Raw genomic sequence first — 25,877 nt, 5'->3', positions numbered from 1 at the left:
CTGGGGCCTGCTGCTCAGCGATCCCACTGGCCATGCTCCAGCAACTGGGTGCAACTTGGATCCCGTTGCTCAGGAGAGATTGTAAAAGACCTCTGCTGAATCTGCCCAGGGATCCATCTAGCCCAGCCTCCTGCTTCACACAGCAGCCGAACAGCTGCCCGGGAGCACCAACCAACAGGTACGGAGGCCGAGGCTTCCCCCTTGCTAGTACTGGGACCCTGAGGCTCGCTGCCTCTGGCTGTGGAGCTGACCAGCTTGCTAAACTGCTTTGTCAGAATTTGTCAGAAGCTGCCTATTGCACGTAAAAACCACCTACAGAAGCAGCGTTTGGTCTTCCTGCTCCATTTTTTAGCTTGGGATGTGGCTTCAAAAATTTAAGAGTGTCCAAGCCCCATGGTAGTGGCCTTGGCCAAAGTAAACTAATCCCCTCACACCAAGTACTCTATTATTTTAAATCCAAGTTGCCATTTCAAGGCAAAGCACATCAGCTGACTGAAGGGTGGACACAATATTTGACTTGCAGCAGAGATACAGGCCCTTAACACCACCCCCTCCCCAGAGGCAGAGGCAGGCTGTGGATTTTGAGGCTGTGGTGTGGGGGGCAGACTCAGCTGACCATTGGGGTCCCAAAGCACTAGGGAGTTTGAAGGTATTTTTTTTACAAAAAGATTTGTGAATGTATTACTTCCTTGTAAAAATATTTCAAATACTTTGTGAATCCCTCTAAAGCAGCATCTGGAGAGAACAGGAAATGCTAATGGTGGAGAGATGGAAATGTACAGCACAAACCTGAAAAGAACAAATTCCTCCCTCCTCTCCAAGCTCCCAGTCAGGGTTAGATTGGCCGTTCAGGTAACCTGCTAAGTTCCTGGATTGCCAGCTGCCACCCACGCCCCAGTGGCTCAGTTAACACTGTAGGGGCAACTCAGCCAGCCACTGGCACCAACAATGGGCTTGGGTTCACCTGTGGGTGCCTCCGGGAAGCAACAGGTGAGCCAGCCCCATCCTTGACATTGCTAGCTGGGTGTGAGCTGAGTGGCACTTGCAGCGCTAGCTTGGCTCTGTGTTCTCCCGGGCCGTGTAACTTCCCCATCTGCCCCTGCTACCAGTTATAGCTGCCCTCCTCCTCCGCCCTTGCTAAGCCTTTTTATCTGCTGCAGGATGCGGGCCAGCTTGGCTCCAGTCCCTCCCCAAAACTCTCCAGGAAGGCTTATGGGGCAGACAGGTTGTGGGGCCCTTAATGGCAACAACCTGCAGGCTTGGCTAGGTGCTTGGAGACAGGGCTTGCAGGGAGCCTGGCCTCTGTGATGCCTTCGAGTACTGTCCCCACCTCCTTGCTGTTGTGACCCCCATGGCTTCCAAACAAGTGTACACATAGAAAAAGAAGGCACAGCGGACATTCAACATCTGAGCAGGCAAAGGTGTTGCTCTGCCACATTGTTTGTGTCTGCCCCAACTTCCAGTCGCTTTTTAATTGTGGATTGAACATGCTGTTGGCCTGTGTGACTCGCTAGCCCACTGTGGGTAGGCGTTGTAGAGGCCTGCCAGGCCCCTGGCTGCCAACCTTGTTTGTGCAAGTGGGCTGCATTAGACATTAGGCACTTAAAAGTTGTGGGGGCCTATGTTATAGCTCGTAAGGCGCCACTGACAGGTTTGTCGATGATTCTGAACAACTGAGCACCAACACCCAGAACTGAACTGTGCATTTTCTCAAGCTTCTCTGTGTTCCAGTTGCATTCTGTGGGGCTGTGCCTCCAAGGTCCCTTTTTGCACCGTTTCCCTAAAAGACAGCAGCAGAGTCCTTAGACAAACGGGCGTGTTTGACTGGTGAAAGGGAAATTTTTAATCAAATCCCTTGAATCAGTAACTCAAATGGGCAGACAAGCCCCTGGGGTAGGTAAAGCTTTTTTAAAAGTCAGATTGGCTATAATTTGGAAGTGCAGATAAAAGGAATATGTACCATTTTAAAATTATGAGGGAGGGGGAGAGTGAATGTGCCTTTTGGAAAAAGCCACAAGTGAGCAGGGGATCTTTTTGACATGTTTCACACTGCTTTTAAAACAGCATTTGGTTCTCTCATACACATAAATGATCTGCTGTGGCATTTTAGTCTCTCCAGCACACAAATTGTGTTTTTCTTGTATATTAATGAGAGGACAGAGCCTACAATTTAATTTGCCTTGACACCCTGTGTCAAGTTGCTGTTGCCCTGAGTTTTTCCACTGGGGGTATCCATTGCAACAAGATTGAGGTCGGCAGCCACTTGCGCTGTCTCCATTGTGCAGCTTCGGCTGTTTTGTTAGCTGCTTTGAGTTTGTTGCGATAAGGGGAGAAAGGCAGCTAGGGGAGAGTTATATTTTGTTATATTCAACAGTATTTTTTTTTGTGCAGTGTTTTACAAGGAGAATCATGACCATCAACTAATAGAGGGTTTGACACAATAAGAGCTGGCTTAGACCACAAGCAAAGCAGCAGCGGCTGCCCTCTGAGCCAAATGCAAGCACATCTGACACTGCAGTGGCTAAGATGTCCTGCATTCAAGTCCCCCCCCCCCCCCGAGCCACCAATTTAGCAGCTGGCCTTGGACAAGTCTGGCTGGCATTTGCTCCGCTGCCTCCTCCCCATCTACCATACCCTATGCTCAAACAGAATGAGATGACCTGGCAGGGCTGTGATGAGGATTATTGAGAAGGGTGCAAAGCACTGCATGCATTGGAATGCCAAGCAGTTCTAGATTCCTGACTCAAGGTTGCTTTCCTAAATCCGGAAAGGACAAAAAGCAGGACCGTATTTACGACTCAACAAGGCTGGCCTGTCATATCCTTTCCAGACCAGCTGTGATCAAAATTATTGATCACATTTATCTTATCCACAAAATGACAACACCACCACCTAGAAATAACCATTTTTGGTTCCTAAGAAAAAAATTCTTTAATTTTCATTTTATGGAAATACATTTTTTTTCATTCTTAATTCCATGATACAAAAAATGTTAAATATGAAACAAAGTTTATGAAATCTACCAAAGCAGACTTTTTTTTTTTTAGACGAAGGGAGGCTGGTGAATGTCACAGGCTTCTTGTCTGTGCTTTGAAATAGATCCCCCCCCCCCAAGCTAAGGTAACAGGAGCTGGGAAAGAAGACCATGCCACCCATTCACTTCCTGCTCTCCCTAGCCTATGACTCCCAAACAAAATGTGAAGTTTAGGACCACATTTCCCAAAAGATGATCAGTTTAACATTATTTTCATTGCGGGAGGGTGAGAAGCTGGCTGAGGCACACTGTGTTTGCTGGAAATCAATAGAGGAAGCGTTAAGTGACTGATAGGGCTGAATGGTGTATGAGGGCCTGTGCACACGACAGGAAGCGGAAGAGCGAAATCACAACACGGACAGGTTCCTCTGGCAGATTTCATGGGCTACATGCTGTATCAAGGTGATTCAAGCTAACACCCATCTTGCTTTTAGGTCTAGTGCTTACAACAGCAAATATTTCACATCAACATAACTGACGTGTATACACACACAAAAACTGCGACAATGATTGTTCAGGAGACAGTTTAAAAAATTAAACTGATTTCCAAAAGACATCCTGCTGCTTCTTTTCCTTTTGTTTTAAATAAACCCCACTTTATTTAAATAAAGTATGGCTTCTGAGGCACACATGCCACAGATCACTTTGAACCAAAGTCCGCTTTGTGCTGGGACAGCTGACGGCTACCACATGTCAGGGACTTCGAAAAGTGCCGAGGAAGCACTGTCAACACCTCCTAGAGAAAGTAAAAGCATGTCAACCAGGTTAATGAGCCACGAAGCAAGAGAATCCAGCCATGCTCTGAATCACATAAGTAGGTGACTGTGGGTTTGAAAGGATTCCACAGGTTTGGTGACACAGCCCAGCTTGTCGCTCTTTGGTCTCCACAGAACAAGGGAAAGAGAGGCCTACGTTCTCCTCCTCCTCAACCTGATAATGCCTACTTTCACTTTGGTGTGGGGTGTGATGAGCTGGGCAAAGGTGGCTGTGTTCTGCTCCATAAGAGAGCTTTGGAGAAGAGCTGAGGGAATGGAGCACCAGAGTACTGTTGTGCCAGACATCTGCTAGACCCACCCTTGGCATCATCTGCAGTGCTAAAGGCTGCCTGGTTAAATCTGCACAGGGCCAGTCTGACACAGATGACTTGTTCCAAAGCCAAACAGCCACAGACAGAAAGCTCTCAAACTCAATGGCATCAGTTCTACCACCAGCGCTTTTCTTCTCCTCCAGGCCTGTCAAACCGGCAGAGCTGCTCATGCTTCCCAACGAGAGAAGAGCAGGCCGTGAGAGCTCCCACAGGCAGCCCGAGAGAGAAAGGAACGGCCTGCCAATTCCCCACGGCACTTACCTGTTGAGTCCTGCTCCCTTTTGGCTCTCTTGAACTTCTTGGCCTTTTTCTTCTTCTCTTCTGCAGATTCCTCAAATGAGTCAGAGGGATCCTGTGTTGCTTCCTCGACCTCGTCACAGCCACTCTCCTCTTGAATAGGACTCATACTCCTCTTTCCCACAGCACTGGATGCTGTAAAACTGGGCGGAGGGTGGCAACGAGTTAGGAACCGGACACTCTGGGGTCATGCAGGGGGCTCTCACAACCCTGTCCCAAGCATGTAGGTACTTCGTCGTCCTCTCCACTCTCAAGCACAGTTTGCCTGGCAGTCTTGAGCCCAACATTTGGCTCACCCACTGTCAAATCAGCCTTGTCAGTGCCCTCCCACAACAGCCTTTGGGCAAATGGCAAGATGCCATTTGTCCAAGATGCCCGTTATCCAAAGAAGCCATAACAGGCAGCCTCCGTCTTAGAACCAAGCTAATAATGGAGTGATTTATCTTCACGGTGGAGAGGCAGATATGGCACAATGTGGACTGCAGCATGCTTTGAACCAGAAGAAAGCCATTTGTGGCAGGACAGGCAAGAAAGAAAAACTTCCTTTGGGGGCTTGACACCTTCCCTGTTTGGATACTTTTTGGCCACAGATCCTTAACCCTTTAATTCCAGCACTGGGGAAAGGTCCAGACAAGCAACTGTAAATGCAGGTGGTTGTTCAGCTATGCTGTTAGGGGTGGCACATTCTGGCCCTTCAGTCCAGGGTAGCAAATTTTAAAGAAAATCATCACAATCATCTGCCTGACAATTCCTTTAAGCTCACCTGAACTGTACTTTCATGGCTTTGGTTCTGGATCAAGTTACCATGACAATATAGTCACAGTGATTTTGCTATAAAAAACACAGCCCAGTTCAAGTGAGCTTTAAGGAATTTTTAGGGTGGTTTTGTGACCCTGTTTTGCATACAGATTCTTTCATGGATGGCTTTTAAACCAATTTTCAGATAGCTGAAGTAGCACATTTCTTTTGTGTGCTGCACACCGCTTTGGTTGATGGCCGAGAGCCACAGCGTGCAAATGTGATCAAGGAGTACCTACAACTCCAACAACCAGCAAGAGGAAGGTTAGTCATATCTACACTTTGTCAACTCTCCAAGACTTTCAAAGGCCACGGGAATACCAAGTCAAGCACTTTGCCCTTCCAGGTAGGGAAGCCGGTCCTCAGCCACACACAGGTCGAAAAAGGAGCTCCTGGAAGGCCTCTGAAACTGCTCAGAATTGCTCTCCACTGCTCGCCATTTGAGCACACGGACCTCACCTGGTGAAACTGCAGTACCGGCTTTGCAGGACATAGGGCACAGCCTGTGGTTTTAACCGCTTTGCTTCCATCTCCTTCCAGCTGTCTTCAGTCCATTTCCTCTTTCCTTGCCTCTTTTCTTCATGCTTTTTCTCAATGTATTCTGCGTAGGTCTGGATCCTGTAGCTTTCTGCATACCTGCTGGTATTAACAGCTAGGGGAAGGAAAAGAACTCTGGATTACACAGAAGCTTGCTCCACATGAACCTGCGTGGTCTTTCCGATCTGCATCAGAGCCCCTCTGAGATTAGGTGGGTGAGGAGAGGAGCAGGGGCTACGGAACACCCTCCCAGACAGACGTGCAAAGTGCCCAGGTTAACTGTCTGGTCGAGACCTTGTTATTTTCCAGGATGTTCACAGACTGATTTAGGTGTCTGAGTATTAATGAAGTTTTATTTGATTTTATGGGGCATTATCAGCTCTTCCAGATTTATTTATTTAAAACATTTGTATGCTGCCTTTCTACCCACAGTAAGGTCTCTAAGGCGAACATCAGATCGCTAAAAAACAAAACAATTTAAAGCAAGTTAAATTTAAAACAATATTACAAATATTATAAAAGCAAATCAATACAAATACACACACAAACACGCAACACAAAGAACAGGGAGGACAGCCAATAACAGTTCTTGGGGGTATGGCGAGCAAAAAAATATCCACCTACTGGTGAAAGACCGCAATAGAGGGCAAAGACTAATCTCCCTGGGGAGGTTGTTGATTTGCTTTTTCCAGCTATTGTTTTACCACTTTTTAACTCTCAAATTTATTGTATGCTGCTTTGGGGCCTCTGAAGAGTGAAAAGCAGCTTATAAGTCTCCTAAATGAATGTTCACTGCTACCAGCCCTCCACCCCACCCCAAACAAAAGTGAAATTGTGATAATAACTAGAAAGGTAACAGCAAGATTGCAGTAGTGGAAAAACCTGTAATGTTTCAATAAAGTGGAAGATTCTGCGTGAGAAAAACCAAAGGGAGAACAGTGACAGCATATCATCTACTGCGCCCTCTCGCCTCTGTGCGCCAAAAGAAAGCATGTGCTTGCACACACTCATCTGCACATCCTTGCTAAGGTAGACAGTCTGTCTTCGGACACAGGCTTCTTGCATTGCTTATGTGGGCTGCACACGTGTACATGTGGCTACTGGTCCACTCAAAAGACATGCAAGGAGAGCCCAAAACAGAACAAGCCCCCGCAACCCTCAGAAGCTGCAGGTGCATAAGCCTACAATAGGCCTATGGGCACAAGAGGAAGCTTCGTCTCTCGTCCCCCATCTCCCCTTGTCACAAACCATTAGACAAAGCTTCTGCAAGACTTACCGATTTGTACTTGCTCGGGTTGACTAAGTGACACAAATGCCGACGTATCATCAATCCAGGAGACCTGAATGTTACCTGGGGGAAGGGGGGTTAAAAAAAAGGGAGAAAGAACATGTGCTAAATATGGCCACCATCAGATTTGGAAGGACACAAACTTAGTAGAGGAGAGAACAAGACAAAGTCAGAACTGGAGTGGCAGCCAAACTCTGATCTCGCTTTGAGTTTATGGTTTTTGGAAATACTGAAGCCATGGGGTAGTGGCGGGGACAGACACAGAGGAGCATATGGAATATTTTGTTAAGCCTAAACTTATTTCATTGCTTTAACTACATAAAATGCCTCATATATAACTCAGCATATAAAACTCTACTATTCAGCATAGCTATGACATTTAAAGTCTTGATTTTCTAAAAGAAAATTGCAAGCACACTCAAACGCTACTCTTTCGCCTTCCATATCCCTGTTTGCTTTTCTCCTGTGCCAAACCTGCCATCTGGCTGCCCTTTGTAACCCAGGCTAGAGACTTAAAGGCTTAGGGGAAAAGCCACACATACATCGAAGTCTTTTTTTCTGTTTTTCCAGTGGGAAAAATGGCAAAATTTGGGGAACACTATGAAATATGTTCTCGTTTAGATTTAGTGAAATGCATTTTAAGGCAAGGTTTTTTTTCACTCTGAATGTATAGGATGAAAAGTCTGACGATCTTCTCAGTTTTTCCAGTGGAACAATTATGAAGTTTTGAGGAACACCGAAAAAAATCCTACAACTTTTCCCCCTTTTGGAATGAAAGGTTTTACTCAAAACATAAAGATTGTTTTACATACATTTTTCAGCCTGCAGCATTAGGTAATGTATACTATACAATATTTTCAGGAATCTTTTTTGTTTAAACATAAATAATTTGGGCAACAATCATGCTAATAGTGCAATCGGGGGGCGGGGAGTGCACAGGGAGCTGACCAGGAGTTACCATGGCTTATCCCAAACTTACACCAGCGTAACCCCCCCAATGCCAGTGCAATGGCCCAGCACTGCACCGGCACCAGGCTGCAGCAGCTGGGCATCAGCATAACCCCAATGTAAGTCCCTGTGATGGTGGTCAGGGGGTGTACTGAGGAGCTGGGCATGAGTTAGTTGGCATCCTAAGCCATTTTGGGCCGAGAACATCCCCAGCAGCGATGGGAAGTTATGCCACAAAAAACTCCAGCCGCCCTGAGATTGGTGGATTCGGCCAGTGTCGCTGGGGCAACTATGACGCGTTATCTCCGGGCTGCAGCACACTGGGCTTAGCCACTGGTGCAGCTCAGGGCAGGCGCGCCCATTGAGGCCAGGTAGGCGGTGGCCTCAGGCGCAGGGTGCCGGAGGGAGCGCCGGAGGAGGCGCGGGGGCGGGAGCACGCGCCGCAAAGCAGAAGCCTCCTATCCCTCCTGCCCCGCACCGCCGCCAGCACAAGCCCCCGACTGGGCGCAGCCGCCGCGGGCAGGCATCTGCAGTGGCGCAGGCAACCAAGTGGGAGAGCTCGGAAGCCGCCCGCCACAGCGATTGGGCCAGCGGCGGTGCGCGCGCTCCTGTGATGACGTCACATGTTGTGTCATCACGCAGGCTGGTGCGTGCATGCTTGCGCGCACGCAGGAGGGTGCCCGGCCGGCCAGCCGCAAGCGCCACAAACCCTTGTGCCTCCCCTGGTGCAGCTCTCCTGCAAAAGTCCTTAGGGAGCGGACGGGTGGTGCTGGTTATGCCAGCGCACAACTGCCCGGCAGGCCTCAGGATTGTGTCACTCATGTGTTTAATGATAAAAAGAGATCACTGTTTTTAATGTTATGAAGTTTAACTTCATATCTAAATATGATGATAGCCCAACCTATTGTGACTTTAATAGTGCTTGGGTCCAAATAATATACTCTTTTGTTTACTGCAGAATTCATTTTCTACCTTCATCTTTTACTTTTTCCCTTCCTCTTCTATGGGAGAAATTAAAATACATGTGCTATGGTAGCATAGGGTGCAACAGTTCGTAACTCTTTTTCTAGTATTAGAATTACAACTTTTCCTATAGAAAATGAAAACATTTATACTTTTAAATTTCACAAATAGTACAGTTTTATGTACTGAGTTATAAATGATGAACTGCATGTAGTTCTATCATTAAAATAAGTTTAGGTTTGATGGAAAAGTATTGCATATATTTAAGTTTACTCCCAAATTTTCTGGAAAAAACTTTCCCCCATGGCTTCAAAGTCCTCTAATAAAGGTGCCTAGAAAGAGCCAACAGTGTTCTATGCTGTATAGAACCCATCATCCTGACCCCTCCCAATCTCCCACCCTTTGTCCCATCACACATTACTGGCTGTGGGCCACTTACCAAAAGCGCTAAAAAGCTGGTAAAGGTCACTCGTCTTCCACTCTTTTGGAAACGTAACATAAAGAACATGGTCTCGCTTTGGCTGCACTGAAAGACAAAGGGGAAAACAGCTATGGAATCTGAAAGCTTTTCATTAAAAGCCAGCATGGTACAGTAATTACAGTGTCGGACTAGGACCTGGGAGACCCAGGTTTGAATCCCCGCTCTGCCCAGTTTGCTGGGTGATCTTGGCCTCGTCACACTCTCTTAGCCTCCTCTACCTTACAGGGATCTTATTATGAATATAAAGTGGAGGAGAGGTGAATGCACACTGCTTTAGGTCTCCTTTGGGGAGAAAAGTGGACCATAAATGAAACAAATAAAATAAGGTCTAATGATTCCATTGTTAAAAGCTACGCTAGAAAGGTCAGATGTCCATGCACTGGCAAGGTGCCCAAACAGAGGCCATGGGAAGATGTGGCTAGTGCTGTACTTTTCACACAAGCCAGATTTCCCAGGCCACAGGAAAGCCAGCTAGCCAAACCCACTCCAGCCCAACGCTGAGTTTAAAGCCAAAGAGGGCACTTACAGTCAGGTCCTTCCAAATTGAGATATGGGATGTCCATCACTCTCATCAGAAATAACCTGAAACAAAAGGGAAAGAGTCACTTCTCTGGGCCAACTGGCTCTCTTTAAATAACGAGAAAGGCTATCAAGGAGTCCCATGAACCATCCGGCTCCTGCAGGTGCAGCTCTCCCCCACAATACTATGATCTCAATCCTTATAAAGAACTGGCAGAGCTTCACTGTCCTCAAGCAAAGCTCAGAGGCAAGGACAGGGTAGACCCCTACCCACTCCAGTTGCGACTCTCCATTGCGGAGGCCAGTCTCTGGAACACTTCATCAGCATGAACCCAGAGCAAAAGAGAGAGGGCCGTACCCAACAACCACAGCCCACACATCTGCAATACAGCTGTGCAATCCCCCCATAACTCATGTTTTCTGGTTAGCCCAAAGAGCCACGTGTATGTTGTGTCTGAGCATTCTCCTTCTCTTCAGAGAAGCCATCTCAAGAGTTGCCAGCACACACACTGCGGCCGAGCCAAAGGAAGGAGAGTGTGTGTTCTGCCGGTCTCTCTTGACAGTGGTCACATCTGCTGCCCCAGCTATTTTCTGTGAGATGCCCTTCAAGGGGGAAATCCCTTCTCACTGGGCAGAGCCCCACAAGGTCCTGGCTAGTGAGGTCACCAGCACTTGAAAGGAGGGGGACTAACATCTGGGACGCCCCCCTCACCATCCTCTCAAGTCCCAACAGCTGTTGCTGTTTCTGGTGTATCCACCACCCTCATTGACCAGTGCATCTCAGCGACTGGTTTCCACTTATAATCGATATGAATTGTAACCTACTTTAGAGAGTCATCTGGCTGAAAAGCAGAACACAAAATCAAATCAATACAAGCTCCTCTCCCATGCCTGAGAGCTGTGCACTTGAGCCAGACGCTCAGTTTTTTAGCCATCCCTGTACTACAGCATGGGGGTGGGGGGGGGGGAGAGCGGATGCCCCCGATGGCTCAAGCAAGTGGTCCAAGTCATCCCACCCGTAGAGTTCAAGCCTTCCTGGACGACAAGGACACAGTGATGGAAACACACAGCCCCACTGGGCAGCACAGCAGTGCCCAAAAAGATACTAAACCAAGGGCAGGAACTCTCTTATCCGGAGGAAGTGGGGAAGCTGAGGCTGCATCACTGAATTGAGCCGATGCAGAGGATTGCATCACACAGCTCTGGGTCCTCATCTTCAATGAAAGAATTTCACTTTTAAACTGTAAAATTACATGCTATTTTTTCAAACCCAACCTGTCTATGATTTTAGGATTTCTGGGCAGGGACTGGAAGGCACCTAACACCACAATCCTAGAAGAGCGACTCCTGCCTAAGCCCACAGATTTCAGTGAGCTTCAATGAGAAGAACTCTTTCCCAATGCTGGTGTCACTGCCTTCTATGCATGGTTAACATGGGGGCTTGCTTGCTACTGGCCAGGGGGTGGCCTGCAATGCCGTGCGAGCGGCCGCCAGGGCCGCAACATGAGAGTGTGTTTCTGCAGCGATCCTTGCAATTTTTTAAAAAATTAATTTTCATTTTATTAAACATACATAACAGTATTTAACAATGAGTACAACAAGTAAAACAGATTACTTTTCTTGTGATGAAACGTGGTTGGTGATCAGTTCCCTTTATACTGACTTGATGATTCTAATCGCGTACCAAGGGTTGATTAAAGTTCCAGTCTGATATTTAACAATTGCACGTTTAGTTTCTGGTAAGCTTTAGAGAGTCAATGTGATCTGTTGTGATCAGTAGATAGGTCTTACCCCAGAGTTGTTAAATACAGAAAGCTGTAATATGTAGATCAGGTTGTGGATTTTGAGATTTACTACATTTTGAAATGCTTATAAACAATATAACTATAATTTATAGATTGGTACGCCGACTGCAAGATTATCAAAAATCCTTGCAATTCTGATTGAGCACAGGTCTGCAGTTTTGCCCTGCTGCACTAACCCTGGCATTGGCTAGTGGGGGAGGATCCTAAAGCAGATATGTCTTGTTTTATCTTTAAAAAACCCAAGAGAAGACATGCCTAAACACCAACAGAAAAATACTCAAGCTAGCAGCTCACATTAAAACTTGAATTTTTCCAAGGTATCTCGCACCAGCAGATCACAAAATCTCCTTTTAAAAAACAAATGATATTACTGTTTCTCTTATTATGTTGTGACATTTTGCAGTTTTAATGGCAGCTGTGGTTACTTACTTGTTGAAAAAAGGCTCAATGAGCTTTGATGTGGCAGACATGGGGTTCTTGGGAGGGCTGAGGAAGGAACCTGTGGAACGAGAGACATTCAACAATTCAGAGGCAGCTGGTAACAGATCCAGGGCACTGTGTGGGGCAAGGACAAGAAGGCCACAGAAGTACCTAGGAAGTTGGCCATGGAGATGAAGCACAGGCCGGTTATATAAGCATCGTAACCTGCTTCATGAAGCTGCTCGGAGGCTGTGTCGTAACTCGGGAATCCTTCTGCGCTTTCTGAGAAGGGAGAAATGATGCATACTCGGGGTTATCATGGCAGGGAGAGAAACATTTTACCCGCACTGGGCTGCGCAAAGGGACCTGGAGGACCAGAACATCATTACAGGTTGTAGAGCCACAGACGTGTACAAGAGGCTGATCACATGTTCCTCCCCCCCAAAGCATGCAAACTTTATTGTTAAGGAAGTATCCTCAAGCATATATCTTTGCAGCTGATGAACAAAGCTGGCATGCTTTCCCACCAATGGATACCAGTGCAACATCCTCAGTTCTGCACGGCTTAGAAGCCACTGAATATACTCCTGAGTTTCACAGACATTTCGGTGCAAGAATCAGACCCCCCCCACCACCACCACACAGACGCACTTCCCATTAACCCAGAAATTAGATATTTTCCCTTCTCACTTGTTATCACAACATGCAGCAGCTATCAAAACCCAGCACAGCATAAGATGTAGGGGAGAAATGCCATGAAAATCTTTTGAACAACCTCCCCAATCCAAAACAGATGACGCAACACATCCAATGTCTTCTTACCGACTTTTGGAGGGCTGAAGGGTCTCTCCTTTAGACGCTTTTCTAGCTCTGCAAGAGATGTGTTGCTGATAATCTCCTGCAAGTGCAAGACACAACACCAGCAGAGAGAGCGGACGATAAATTTAATAAATCAAATTAACTGTTGCATTTTGCTCCCGGGAGGTGTGCCAGTCTGAGCGGCCCAAGAGCGAGGGCTCTGAGCCACCCACTCTTGCTCACAAGGCAGCTGCACTAGACGAACACTGTGCAGGCACTCCAATGTAAACATGTAATCTATCTTTAGCGCTGAAATCCAAGCCATTTCCACACAATCAGCCCTGTTAGGAGAAGACTGGCAATTCACAGAAATCATGCCCTTTTTATAGCCTCTCTCTCATTCCACGTGACAGCTGCTTTTGAAAGCTTCTTCCCTTTCAAAAGCAGGTTTTGGCATGCCGCAGGGCAACCGCTGTCTCAGATCTAGTTGCAAGATCCTCCAGGTTCAGCTTCTGTGTACTTCAGAAAGCATTACGAAAAAAAAAAGCATCTCAAAGTTTTGAAAGCTGTAAAGCTAGAAGTCGAATCAAAAGTTTTCAATTAAGTAACAGGGTTTTCACCCACAGTTCTGAAATTTTGGAGTGCATCGTAACTAAGAGGGGAGGCGCCCAGCAAACAAGTTCCATGAGAGGGGATGGATCACACAGATCCGTTCCTCCAGCATCTTCCAGCCTGTGTCCATCAGAAGGCAGTTCAGTACCGGAGGAGGCAGGAGGAAAGCACTGCTGTTAACACAGCAAATTCATGGGGCCCAACTCTAGAGTTATCTCCATTTCTCACAATTCCTTGGGAGTTGGTAACACAGCCTGTATCACACTTGGTGCTACCAAAACTTTAAAGTGGAAATTAACAGGCCCTTTGCTGGAACGCTCGGCTATTTCAGTGGTCATCGGAGGAACGCAACTAAGGCCCCATCACCGGAGGAAATGCTTCTCTGTCAGCTGCTGATACCAGCTAGCCTGTTCTGTAATAGTGTCATGATATAGAATCCTTCACCAAAGAAGTTCCCGGTGTTTTCCTATAAAGCAGCATCAGTCCAGCCATTTGCTTTTCTCAGCAATCCAATAAAGCTGCACCCAACACACATACTTGCCAAGAGGAGCAGCAGAGACTGGTTACCTTGAATGGCGGGGTACTGGCCATCAGCTTAGTATCCAGGAGCCTACAAATGAAAGTTTTAAAAATAAAGACCACGTATCCCCCCTTACCAACAGGAAATAAAGTGGCATTTTAATGATGAGATTACACCAGCCTGGAACATGGTTTTGGGAGCAGAGGCCAGCACTCTTCTGTGTTAATTGTTTTGTAATGTCAAGTTTCTAGCCCTCAGCTGCAGAGACAGGCCAGAGAGAAGGGGTGTGTGCATGCATGCTCACGTGCTATGAAACCTCAGAAACTGTGAACTGGCCTGAGAAGGATATTCAGTGGCCAGGATGTGGCACTTCAGTGCCTCTCCCCATGATTGGCAGAAGCCAAAGGCAATCAGGCAAGAGCCATGAACACACTTCTCCGCCACAGGTCTGCCTTGCTGCAGGAGGGGAAGGGGACTTCTGTCCCCCTGCACCATTTCCCCAGCCTGGAGAACTGAGCTCTGCTCCCTTTAGTTAAAGGGTCCTAGGGTGTGGCTGCAAAGTGCAGGAGGCATCCCCCTTGCTGAAGCTCAGCAGGAGTGGCTGTGATCAAGCCAAGGATGAGGAGGGCAACCCCCCCCACCTTGCATTCTGTGATGGAAGGAAGGCAGGGTACAAACATAACAACAAAAAAGAAATATACATAGATGCTGCACTCTCATAGCTTAAGGCAGTAGACAAATTAAGTCGCTAAAAAGAGCCAATAAAATACAACAGCACATCAGCCAGAGGAGGGATAACCAGAAGCTAAAAGATACCTTAAGCCTGTGTGACAGCACATCGAAACAAATCAGCAGCACAAAAAAAGGAATCAGCAGCAGCACAAAACAGAGGGGTATGTGTTGGGGAGGGGAGACACACCCAGCATCTTCTCTTAAAAAGGAAACCAGCTCACAGCTCAATCACTGCATGATAGATTTGAAAGTCTTCAAAACTAACATGGATTTTGCCAGAATTCTCTGAGGTACGGGAGCCACCACTGAGGAGTCCCGTTTGTGCTCCTTAACCTTCTGAAGTCTCAGAATGCGGACAGGGCCACTGTGGCAGATCTGAGTGGGCCAGTGCTCTTATGAATTTCTGTATTAAAACAAGGAGTCCACCACACACTGGTACACAGGATCAGAGATGCTCCAGTGAGCCGGAAACAAGCCTACCTTGGAAAGACGCAGGTCGTTACTTCTTTAAATTCACCAAGTTCCTAAAATTGAGAGCAATCCAATCACTGCCACGCAAAGCAGAGTGTGAATGCATCAACTAAGCAAAGGCAGAAACAGATCCAGGAATGAGTCTCCCACACTGCACGTATGTCGTCTGGAGAACGAAGCTGGAGTCGTCAATGACCCCACCATCCTGATTCCCTTACCAGGAAGTTTCATTCCTGTCAGGAAACGGAGAGCCTACCCAATGGCATGGGAAGCAAGACCAAGTTTTGGATGACCCAGACTCTCCACAAGGACCCAGGCCCAAATTCCAAGGAAGGGCAGCCTTCTAAGTTTTGCTGAGAACACAAAAGCTACTAACCTCCGGGAGGGGGCAGTAGAACTGGTGGATGGTGTGCATGACATCCAGCAACATGTTATGGCCAATCACAAGCTTGCTCTGCAGAGAAGTGTTCAGAAACACAAAGGAACGCTATACCACCAAAGGGGTGACACCGTAACTGTTTAGAAAAGTAACATAGTTCTAGCTACCCAGAAGGTATTTTAATGCCAACAAGACCCAGTGTTGGGATAGGAAGGCAAAGATCTGGGTCCAAAACCTGCTCTGCCGTAAACTCTAATGAACAGGATAAAACTCTAATGAACAGTGCTGGCTATTTATTTATTTCATTTACATCCCACTTTTCTTCTCAATAGGGATATACAGCAGCTTACATTATTCTCCCCTGCTCCATTTTATCCCCACAACAACCCTGTGAGGTCGGTTAGGCTGAGGGGGTAAGTCTGGCCAGTGAACTTTAATGGCAAAGTGGCTATTTCAACGCACGTCTTCCAGATCCTAGTCTGACACACTAACAATTACACCACACCAGCTCTGTGTGCCAGTGAGAGACAGCAGTGGCCTTCCAGCACTCTGCAGCCCTATGCTTCTAATCCCCACAAAATCAAGCTTTCCTCCACCCACTGAACAATTTCACACACAAAAATTGAGAACGTGCCAAACTTACAGAATTGGCAATTGCATGAATGACTCGGGAAAATCCCACGGCATCGTTAAGTTCCTCCTGCAAAAGAGTAGGACTAAAGATGCTTGGCTCACCCACAGCCTGAAAGCCAACGCTGGCCTTGATCCAGAGCTTCACAGCTCTGGTTCTGTGCACCCAAGACAACTTTGGCCTGGTGGTTCTTGAACAGCAGCCTTGCCAGGCAGACTGCAAGGCATGCCCCACTGAAAACCAAGGGGTGGTTCCCCCTCCCCGTACCTGCTCTCTAGCTTGTTTCATCTGCTCCCTCCGTTTGCGCTCCTCTTCATCCACTTTGCTAACAATAATATATCTTTCTTTCTAAGAAAGAGAAAGGCACGTATTTTAAGAATATCCTTCTGGTCCAAGAAGAATCAATGTTAAATGCAGTCTGGAGCCACTTAGAATTGTGTGTAGTGCTACACACTACTTTTTTCTAATACTAATATCATTTTCAGTTACACAGTTGAATTACCACCCAAGACACATGTAACCTGACTAGAGGAAAAGGTGATTCCAAATGAGGCTTTTTAATTACATCCTTGCCTAGAGTTATTGATACTGATTGGAACGTAATTCCAACTTGGTCCTATATTGATTACACTTATTAATTATTGTCATATTATTGCACTGCCTGGAGTTACTGTGTAATTTCTATGCTTGACCATTGAAGAAGGCCACATGGCCAAAACACATTTGGTCAGTCACACAACGTTCTCGTTTGAGTGTTTTGTATGATTTTAATCTGAACGGAGGCTTTATTTGGGCCAGTAATAGTTTTTATATTATTTTGTAATAAATACACGTATTTCTGTAAATTGATCTATATTTATGTTCTATATTTAGTACTTTTAATATTTGGCTCTTTGACTGGGATTTCTTTAACCTTCTTGGATCTTAATTCAATTTGGTTTGGGTTAAGTTTTTTTTTAAGGTAAGTTTTCCCCCCCTCCTTTTTGTCGTTCTTAACATTGATGCTGCTGCCACCCACCCAGACCACAGTCAGGCTTGCCTAATATATTTCCAAGGGCACAGAATCTCAGTGTCAGACTTTGCTTTGGTACAACAGATAGCTTTTAAGATATACCTTCTCCGTTTCCAGAGTTTCAACATGGATGCCTTTTGGATACCTGTAATGAAGCAAGCAAAAAAAGAACAAGATGATGCCTACTCACTAGTTATTTCCGAAACTGCGTGCTGGCAGCTCTGATTCTAGCTTGAAAACAAAACTCTCTCTGGCCTGGCAGAATGGGGAGGTCTCAGACCTACAGAAGCCAGCCTCAATGCTGTCAGTACACATGTTGAAACTGCTGCATGAAGAACAAACCACTTCCACCATCGCCTTCGAAAGTGGTGGCCATGATCTCCCACTTTCTATTGGTGGGGAAAAGTTCAGACAAGGAGGGGTTGGAAATCCAGGCATAGGACAAGCAGGATATGCCTCGGACAGCAGCTCCTCTGAAGGAACAAGACTTACCGAATGAGCGCCAAATGTAAAGGGCAGGCACCAACATTTGCACACAGCCCTTACTATTCAGAATATTTCTATCTGGCGCCCCATTGTTCATGCACAGAAGGCTTCCCCAGAGGTCTCCCACTCAGGGTTGACCAGCACCAGGCCTACTTCACGTTCAACACCCACCAAAGAGTCCAGAATGAGCTCCACTCTCTTCCAAAAACTCCATGGTTCATTAGAGAGGCTGCCCATGGCATTAGATCTGGGGGTGTTCCCACATGGAAGTCACTCGAATGGCACGGTCAATCTCCTGGACGCAGCAAGGCCTACACGCTGCCCTGAACAGACCAGTAGGTCTCTGTGCCAGTTGCTCCCGTTGCCATTCCCACGCAGCTGGAGTCCACACAGGTCTGCTACACCAGTCAGCTGCCCAGAGGCAACTCTAGCGTGACGGGCCACCGGACCTTTCTAGCACAGTTCACTTCATAATGGACAGTTGCAGTGATACCTACTTCCAGCTCAACATCTGATAGATCAGCTTCCTCTGGAATCTAGAGAGAGAAAGAGAAAAGCCAGTAAGCTCTGCAGAACAGATCCTGACTCACATTCTCTCCATCCACTCTCACATATATAAGCTAATTTCAAATGCTGCCCTAGAGACCACAAGTGTTTTCAGGGGAAACTTACCCTGTGCATGGCTCCAACTCCAAGCTGGTGCTTTCTTCCTTCTGTAAGAGATCTTCTATTCGTTCTCTAAAAGAGAGAAATTGACAGCTAAAATCCCGTATGGAAATTTATCAAACAAAGAAGGGCAATAAATATCTCTCTTGCTGACATGATTTCAGAACACCAGACCAGCAATCACTAAAACCTGGCTTGAGATTGAAAAAGAAGAAATAAACTTCAGACTTACATTTTTTTAGACAAAATCTGATTTAGAAAGGTTGAAAATTGAAAGAGCTACTCTGCGTTCATTTCAAAACAGGGAAGCTACACTGAGCTCCTAAGGACACTAGAACTTTAGAGTAGTAGATTTCCACTTACACTACATTCTCAATGAACTTCTTCTGGTCCTCTGGAATAGTCACAGGACATTTGGTGGCATTCGGGGAGATGTAAGACAAAGTCCCCACACCATTGGCTTGAGAACGCTTTTCATCATACTGCTCCCGTAGCTGCCTTTCCTCTTCTTGATTTAAATAAGGGATTCCTTTGAAAGAAAACAATTTTGTAATCAAGAGGATTCAAACTAGGGTCTCCCAGATTTAACACTCTATCCTCAATACCACACTGCTACCTTTACGGGTCTCTCTCAGGCCAGGAAACCTGGTTAACAGAGGTACGCACACCACTGTAAGAAGATGTCACACACCTCAACGGCTAGGCATGTGCAGCACATCAAACCAGCCATAAAAGAGAGGCAATGCATACATGCATAAGAGAAATATACCCAAAAAACTACCAGGTTTAGCTGCACTAAACAATTAAAGCAAATAAATAGATTACCAGCTTGGTCTGTTTGAACATGTCTCTTCATGGGCCAAATCTGGGTGGGGGCAGGGGGGAGACCTAGAATGTGTAACACTTTTTTGTGCTGTTTCTCCACCCCCCTCCCCTCAAGTGATCCTCTTTGTCAGAAGAGACTGGGCAAGGCCCAGCAAAATCAGCATACTTCACTAAACCCAAAAGAAGGGAACGAGCATTCATTTATTTGAGGGCACGAAACATCAGGCACCATCAGCCACATATATAAAATCCAACAGGCTCCCTTTATCCCAGCAATTCCCTTTTCTCTGTAGTTGCTCTAGAAGCACTTCTTTATCTGAAAAAACATGCCATAACTGATATTCTGCATGCATGGAGGGGCAGGAGCAGATCTACCACTACAGGCAACAGAAATTACAACACTGATTTTCAAAAGACAAGGAACAATAAAGCTTACCATTGCGAAAAACTTTATTAAAATCAAATCCCTGGTTTGCTAAAAAGTCTATACTTGAACTCTGGGAGGATAAAGAGAGAGAAAAAAGGCTTGATGACAGATGGCACGGGTTACTGAATCCCAATTAATGTTCTGGACAACACTTTCAAAGCTGCTACACAGCAAAACAAAAAGGTTCCCTTGCCTAGCATGAAAATACCAGGCAGGAAAGTCAACACACCCAAATGGTATGGAGGAACACAGGATGCTGATTACAGCTGCAACCAAACCCCCTTCCCAAGACCCAATCTCACACACACTCATCCTACAGAAACCCTGGGCAGACCGCCCTAAAATTCATTAGGTAGGGCACACAACACAGGACTCTGTCTCAGAGTTCCTTGCTATGTATAAAGAGCCGAGGCACTTTGGGGGCAGGAAAAACACAAAGTGGGCACCTAGCAATACTGGGCAAGCACTTACCATTAACAGCCAGGGAGAGAAGAAAGTCCACATTGTGGCTAACATCTCTCACTGCATACCCCTAACAGTTACCCTGTCTCCGTAGGCTCTGCTCGAAGGAGCAAGGATGCACTAACAGGTAAGCAAGAGTTGGGAATCTGCCTTCCTCAGCCTGGGCATTCACGGCCTGGGCATCCCCAGTTCCCCTTTCACAGGGGCAAGTGTTGCCTCCAAAATGCTCGTTTCCACAATCAAGGGCTGTAGCCTGTTGGATGTAGGGGCGGCCCGAGCTTGGCCCTCAACATGCAATGGGGCAGGCTTCCAGAAAAGGGCTCTTGGGAGAGCTGCCTCAGATGGGAGGGGGGACAGGGATGCTTGCAGCCCCATGCAGGGCTGTTACCCACACTCCCTTGACAGGACCCCCCTTCGAGCAGAGGACAGGGTGTAATGGTATGCTGTCCCAAGGTACTCATTCAATAAGCTAGCCAAGCAAGCCTGGGACTCATTCCCTTGCAGGATCAGAGCCCAATGCAGCAGCAGGTGGGTTGTCAAAGATGATGTCTGGCCAGTCTGGGAAAGGAGCAGGTCTTTGAGTCCCACGCTCTCCCTCAGCACTTCTAGTGTCTGATAAGCCACTCAGATTGTTAGTGAAGGGGGAACCCCAAGGTAGATGCGAGGGCTCTGCTGCCAAGGGTACAGCAGAGGGGAAGTTGTGGGGAGGCATCCTCACCTAAATGATGGATCTCCAGGGCACCCCACTGGCTAAGCCATCCTGTTCCCTCCTTTTGCTGTTTGTGGAGAGCAAAAAGTCACGCCCAGGGCTTCTGCCCTGGCTTCTCCCCATGTGAGGACTGAGGGAGACCCAGCCTTCCTATCCCAGCACTATCCCATTGAACCATGCCTATCTGGGCGATATTCTCTGGTCAGCCTCATGTGGCTGGTGGTGTCATCAGGGCTGCAGAGGGGTGTCTAATGCCCACTGACATGTCTCCTGGGGACCTCCCCTCCTAGTCCTGAGGTTATGGGCCTAGTGCCAAGTGTCAGGAACTCCAGGTCTGAGCCTGGTCTTGGGTCTTTCCCCACCCCCTTTCCTGTTTTTACTTTTCTGGAGGAGGTTGTGACTCGGAGCAAGGGTGCTTACATTTAGGCAGCACTTTTGCTGCCAGTCTGGCCTCTCCAGGAAAGTGGTGAGCATACCATTGAGGAGGGAACCCTTCAGGCAACATGCCTCTGTTGGAGTCCTGCTATTGCGAGGTTTTTCATCCCTGAACACTGGCTCTAGGCAGGGGGAGTGACATTGAAGGGCAGAGTAAGTTTCCCACATTACTTACTTTAAGCTCCCTTTTGGCTCAAACAAACCTGTACAAAATTAGGGACTGGTTTTAATCAGAAACCCTGCAGGCAGAAGGGGTCTTTTGGGACCCCCTCCCCAACCCAGAAGCATTCTGAAGGCATTAGAAAGAAGGGGAGGGGGAGAGAAACATACAAACTGATTTTCTTACTAACCTGACAGACAAATTTGACATCTGGAGATGTTCTGTTGAAAGGTTTGGGAAAGATATAGAAATTAAATGATTTCATGATGTACCTAGGAAGGGCAAGAGAGTCAGAAGTCAGTTTACAGGCTATCTGTGTTGACAAGCCTATTTTTAAAAGTGTTGAGCTGGAGAGCAACATACTTTGCTTCTGTGAGATCATATTTAAAAGTGCAAAGTCCAAACTGGAACAGCAAGAAACTCATGGAATGCTAGAGAAAAAAAGATACAAGAAATTTGTTCAGTGCTTCAGTCAGAGCAGAGGACCTAGCCAAAGCCTTCTGTGACATGAAATTCATTTCTGGTTCTTTCTGCCTCCTAGCACGAGAACACTAATATTTAAAGAGAGAGAAAGAAAGTCAGGATGTAAATATAATAACAAACCGTTGCTTTAAAGAGTGCATGCATACACTGTGCACCTTTTACACAAACTGTAACTATGGAATCCACTAACATGAACATTTATACGAATAAGAGAAATTCACTGAGAATTTTCCTTGATGGTGATGAATGGATCCTCATTCCTAAGAATCACCATGCAGAAACGAAGAAATGTACCCACAACTGGCCTGCTCTCTTTGATAGTACTAGTGCTAGCTACTGCCACTTACATAAATCCCAAGTTGTGGCAAAAACAAGATTTTTGCAACATTTAAGTCTTGGTTAGATTCCCTAAACATACTAAATACTGAGAAGGGACAGATGTCGAATTCTGTTGTTGCTAGCATTTTCTATGTTGGTAAACAGCCCCTACAGAGAGTTTGCTCCTTCATGCACAAGGACAAGCCAAAGAGGTCAGGTTCCCACTCAGCGCTACGCTCAGCACCAAAAAAGACCAGAAACTCACCTGTGTTACTTCGTGCCTTCACAGGCAACGGCTTTTCAAAAGCAGCACCACAATGAAAGAACTTCATGTTTACCTTTTTCAGTTTCTGATACCTTTCTTCAGGCGTGTCAAAGCCATTGGTTAGTGCACTGACCGATGGTCCATCACTGATCCCTAATCATTACAAAACAGAGTTTAACAAGCCTGTTGAAGTCTCCAGGAAGGAAAAGGGGTTACTCTCCAGACCCATTCAGTTCGTTTTTGTTTTCAAAGAAGCCATCAAGTACTCCCTGACCTTTGTCCCCTTGCCAGGAGGCAAAGAAAAGACCCAAAGTTTTACCCCCGGGGGACTTCCTGCTGCACGTTTGATCCTACTGGAAGGTTCTGTGCTGCTTGAAATATCCTATCAACCTGCTTGTGCTTTGTTTCAGCTTTTTTTCCTGTATCAGATTTCTGCTTGTTTCCAAATTTCTGTTATCTTTACCCTATTGAATGTCTCCATCATTGAGTTATTGACTTACACTGTGAAATCTGACTTGAGCCTCAGTGACTACAAATAATGTAAATAAATAAACATGTTGTTAAACCTGTAGCTGCCATACAAATCAAACCCCAAAATTCAGTGATTGGCTTTTATCAAGTCCATGAAGCAAAAACTTATAGGAAAGTGCCCATAAAATACTGCTGGTTGAGACCCCTACAGTATACTATACTAATAAATTTCACAAAATAAGTTATTAGCCCTGCAGTACCTGAAAACTCTCCATCAATCGCCAAGAAGTCTGCTTCCTCAATAGCTTCATAAACTTTGCCAAGGTTTTCCTTAAAATCTGTAGCCAACCAAGAGAGGGGAAAAAAATTAAATCACCTCACTCATATGACAAAATGCAGAACTGGGACAGGCATAAAAAGCTCTCTCCTCCACTCGAAGTTCTGTAATCTAAAGAATCTCGCTCTCGTCTGGCAATGCACATTATCACCATTACAATATATGCTTTTCTCACTTAAACTGTCACTGGTATGGGAAAAGGCACTCTTCCAACTTGCCTACACTGCATACTGGCCCATCTAGCCTGTTGTCCAGACTCTGACGAGGACAGCTTATGACATGGTTGGTGATGGTCCAATACTATCCACTTCCAGTTAAAAGGATCAGCAAGTAGACAAGTAGACAGACCCGCAGACAAGCCTGAGCTTGGCAAAACAACATCCTGACTTAGCAAAGGGCAGCTTCGCATGTTCAGTATGCAAAGCACCACCGGCTCTGGCCTCTTCAGCCAGAAGAATCAGGTGATGGGAATGGCCCCTACCAGAAACCCTGGAATGCTGCCCAGTAGCCAAGGACAGACTCTGAAAGCCTTATTCTGCAGGAAACAGCTTTGTGCGTTTCCATTTGTCCTGATAGAGGCTTTCATAGACGAGAAGGTTCCACAGTAGGGTTGCCAACTGTGGATTGGAAAATTCCTAGAGATTTGGGGGTGAAGCGTAGGGAAGGCAGGGCACAGAGAAGGGAGGGAACTCAGCTGGGTAAAATGCCTCAGAGTCCTCCCTTCAAAGTAGTCATTTTCTCCAGGGAAACTGATCTCTGTTGCCTGGAGATCAGTTGTAATTCCTGGAGCTCTCCAGCCATCACGTGGAGGTTGCCATCCTTTTCGCTCGCGCTGCAAGAGACCAATCGTTCTAAAATCTGCCCTCCTCCACCCAGCAACCGACGTTCAAAGGTGAACTGGATCTAAACACGGAGGTTTCCCTTCACGCTGCGGCGGGATAAGAGCCAGGGGGTCGGAGTGTTTATTTCTCAGCCCCCAAACCTATCAGAACTATCAACAACTGGGATGTTCAAAAGCCGACTCCCTCCCCGCTATAACACGGCTGGATGCTGCTTCATTCCCGGCTGGCTGGGAACTGAGCGATTCAGACAAGGCGACAGGAGAACCCGCGGAGCCACGAGCGCTCTGACAGGCAGGCCGCTGTGTAGATCCGAGAGGCCGGGGGCGGGAACGGTTTGCAGGCCCGGCCCTTTCCTTCCCCACAGCCCCATGGCTGGACACGGGGCCACTCTGCACATGCTCAGGGGCGCCCCGCCGGGAGGACTCACTGCTCCTGGTCATCTCCATCCCCGCGGCTCAGGGCTCCTCGTTGGCCTCTCCCCGCGACGAAGCGGGTCAGGCCAAACTGACGCCTCCGCTTAGGCCCAGCGCGGGAGAGGGCACTTCCGGAAACAAACGCGACCCTCCTGACGGCCCCTCCCATGCGGCCGTACGTCAATGCTCACGTAACCCGCGGCGCCTGGATGACGACCCCGCTCCTTAGCCGACGTCCCCATCGCGAGATCTGCTGAGCGTGCGCAGTATTGGCAGCCGAACGTCCGTTGCCCTTTCCTTTGCCCTCACTTGGGCGGGACTGCCGTGCTGTGCGGAGTGGCCTCTTGGGCACACGTGGGAAGTTACCTATGCTCCGGTACGGCGGTTTGCGATGGGACGGCGGTTTTGTTTATTTCCCATCAATGTAAAACTCACACGAATTCAGGAGCAAGATCCGGGTCCAGTATCACCTGCAAGACCAACTAGACTTCCAGGGTAGGCGCTTTCGAGCATCAATGCTCCCTTCGTCAGATCTTTTGACTCCTGAAACTTACACCCTGGAAATCTTGCTGTTCTTTAAGGAACAGACCAACACGGCTAACCACCTGAAACTATGAATTCAAGAGGGTCCGGGCTCTGGTGCGCCGCCGGCTGTAGAGCCCCCCTGTCCCTAGGTCCTAGTCTAGTTGGAGGAGAGCCCAGGGAGGGAGGAGAAACTTTCTTAATTTTTTTTAAATTTTTTTTTTGAAAAAATTTTTATTGGGTTAGGATCAAATGTTTACACATTACAATCAATATTCCCATTTCCCAATTTCTAACCCCCTCCCTTTCCCCCCCCCATTTTGTTGACTTCCAACCCCCTCCCTTTCCCCCCCCCCATTTTGTTGACTTCCAACAGTTTTCCAACCCTTTATCCCTTTTCCCTTACTCTTTATATATTCCTCTATCTAACAAATATATATTCTCCCTTTATTCTAAGCAATGCTTCTTTAACTATTTTTAATACTCTGTACCCTGACTATGAGTCCCTTTTTCCATAATGGATAAACAATTTATCCCATTTTTCATTATTTCACTTTCAAATATTTCTATATATCATAAACTATGTAAACCATACATTCATATAAATGTATAAATCAGCCAGTTTAACTTATACTCTATATGTTATTCATTCTATCTTCTTCTTTCTATTTTAGTTATATTTGTTTACATTAGTATTTCTATTCCCCTTCAATCATAAGTCTAT

The 25,877-nt window shown here is 46.7% G+C and overlaps 1 protein-coding gene across 1 annotated transcript; it reads right to left on the bottom strand.

The window, feature by feature from the left end:
* Positions 1-2,895: 2,895 nt before the first annotated feature.
* Positions 2,896-24,792, bottom strand: PARN (poly(A)-specific ribonuclease). The gene is made up of 24 exons (XM_054992768.1): positions 24,646-24,792; positions 23,300-23,377; positions 22,642-22,721; positions 21,866-21,933; positions 21,693-21,774; positions 19,746-19,806; positions 18,848-19,013; positions 18,491-18,556; positions 18,316-18,354; positions 17,435-17,477; positions 16,588-16,668; positions 16,333-16,389; positions 15,687-15,764; positions 15,320-15,363; positions 14,155-14,197; positions 13,000-13,075; positions 12,349-12,459; positions 12,187-12,256; positions 9,960-10,015; positions 9,392-9,478; positions 7,030-7,104; positions 5,676-5,868; positions 4,383-4,561; positions 2,896-3,770 (listed from the first exon to the last, which is right to left on the bottom strand). The coding sequence occupies exons 1-24, from the start codon at positions 24,662-24,664 to the stop codon at positions 3,718-3,720; spliced, it is 1,905 nt and encodes a 634-aa protein (XP_054848743.1). The 5' UTR covers positions 24,665-24,792; the 3' UTR covers positions 2,896-3,717.
* Between the last annotated feature and the right edge of the window lie 1,085 nt (positions 24,793-25,877).

Source organism: Eublepharis macularius, chromosome 12, assembly GCF_028583425.1.
Source record: "Eublepharis macularius isolate TG4126 chromosome 12, MPM_Emac_v1.0, whole genome shotgun sequence".
Lineage (NCBI taxonomy): Eukaryota > Metazoa > Chordata > Lepidosauria > Squamata > Eublepharidae > Eublepharis > Eublepharis macularius.
The sequence above is the reverse complement of the archived record's forward strand: the minus strand, read 5'-3'. Positions and strand labels throughout refer to the sequence as shown.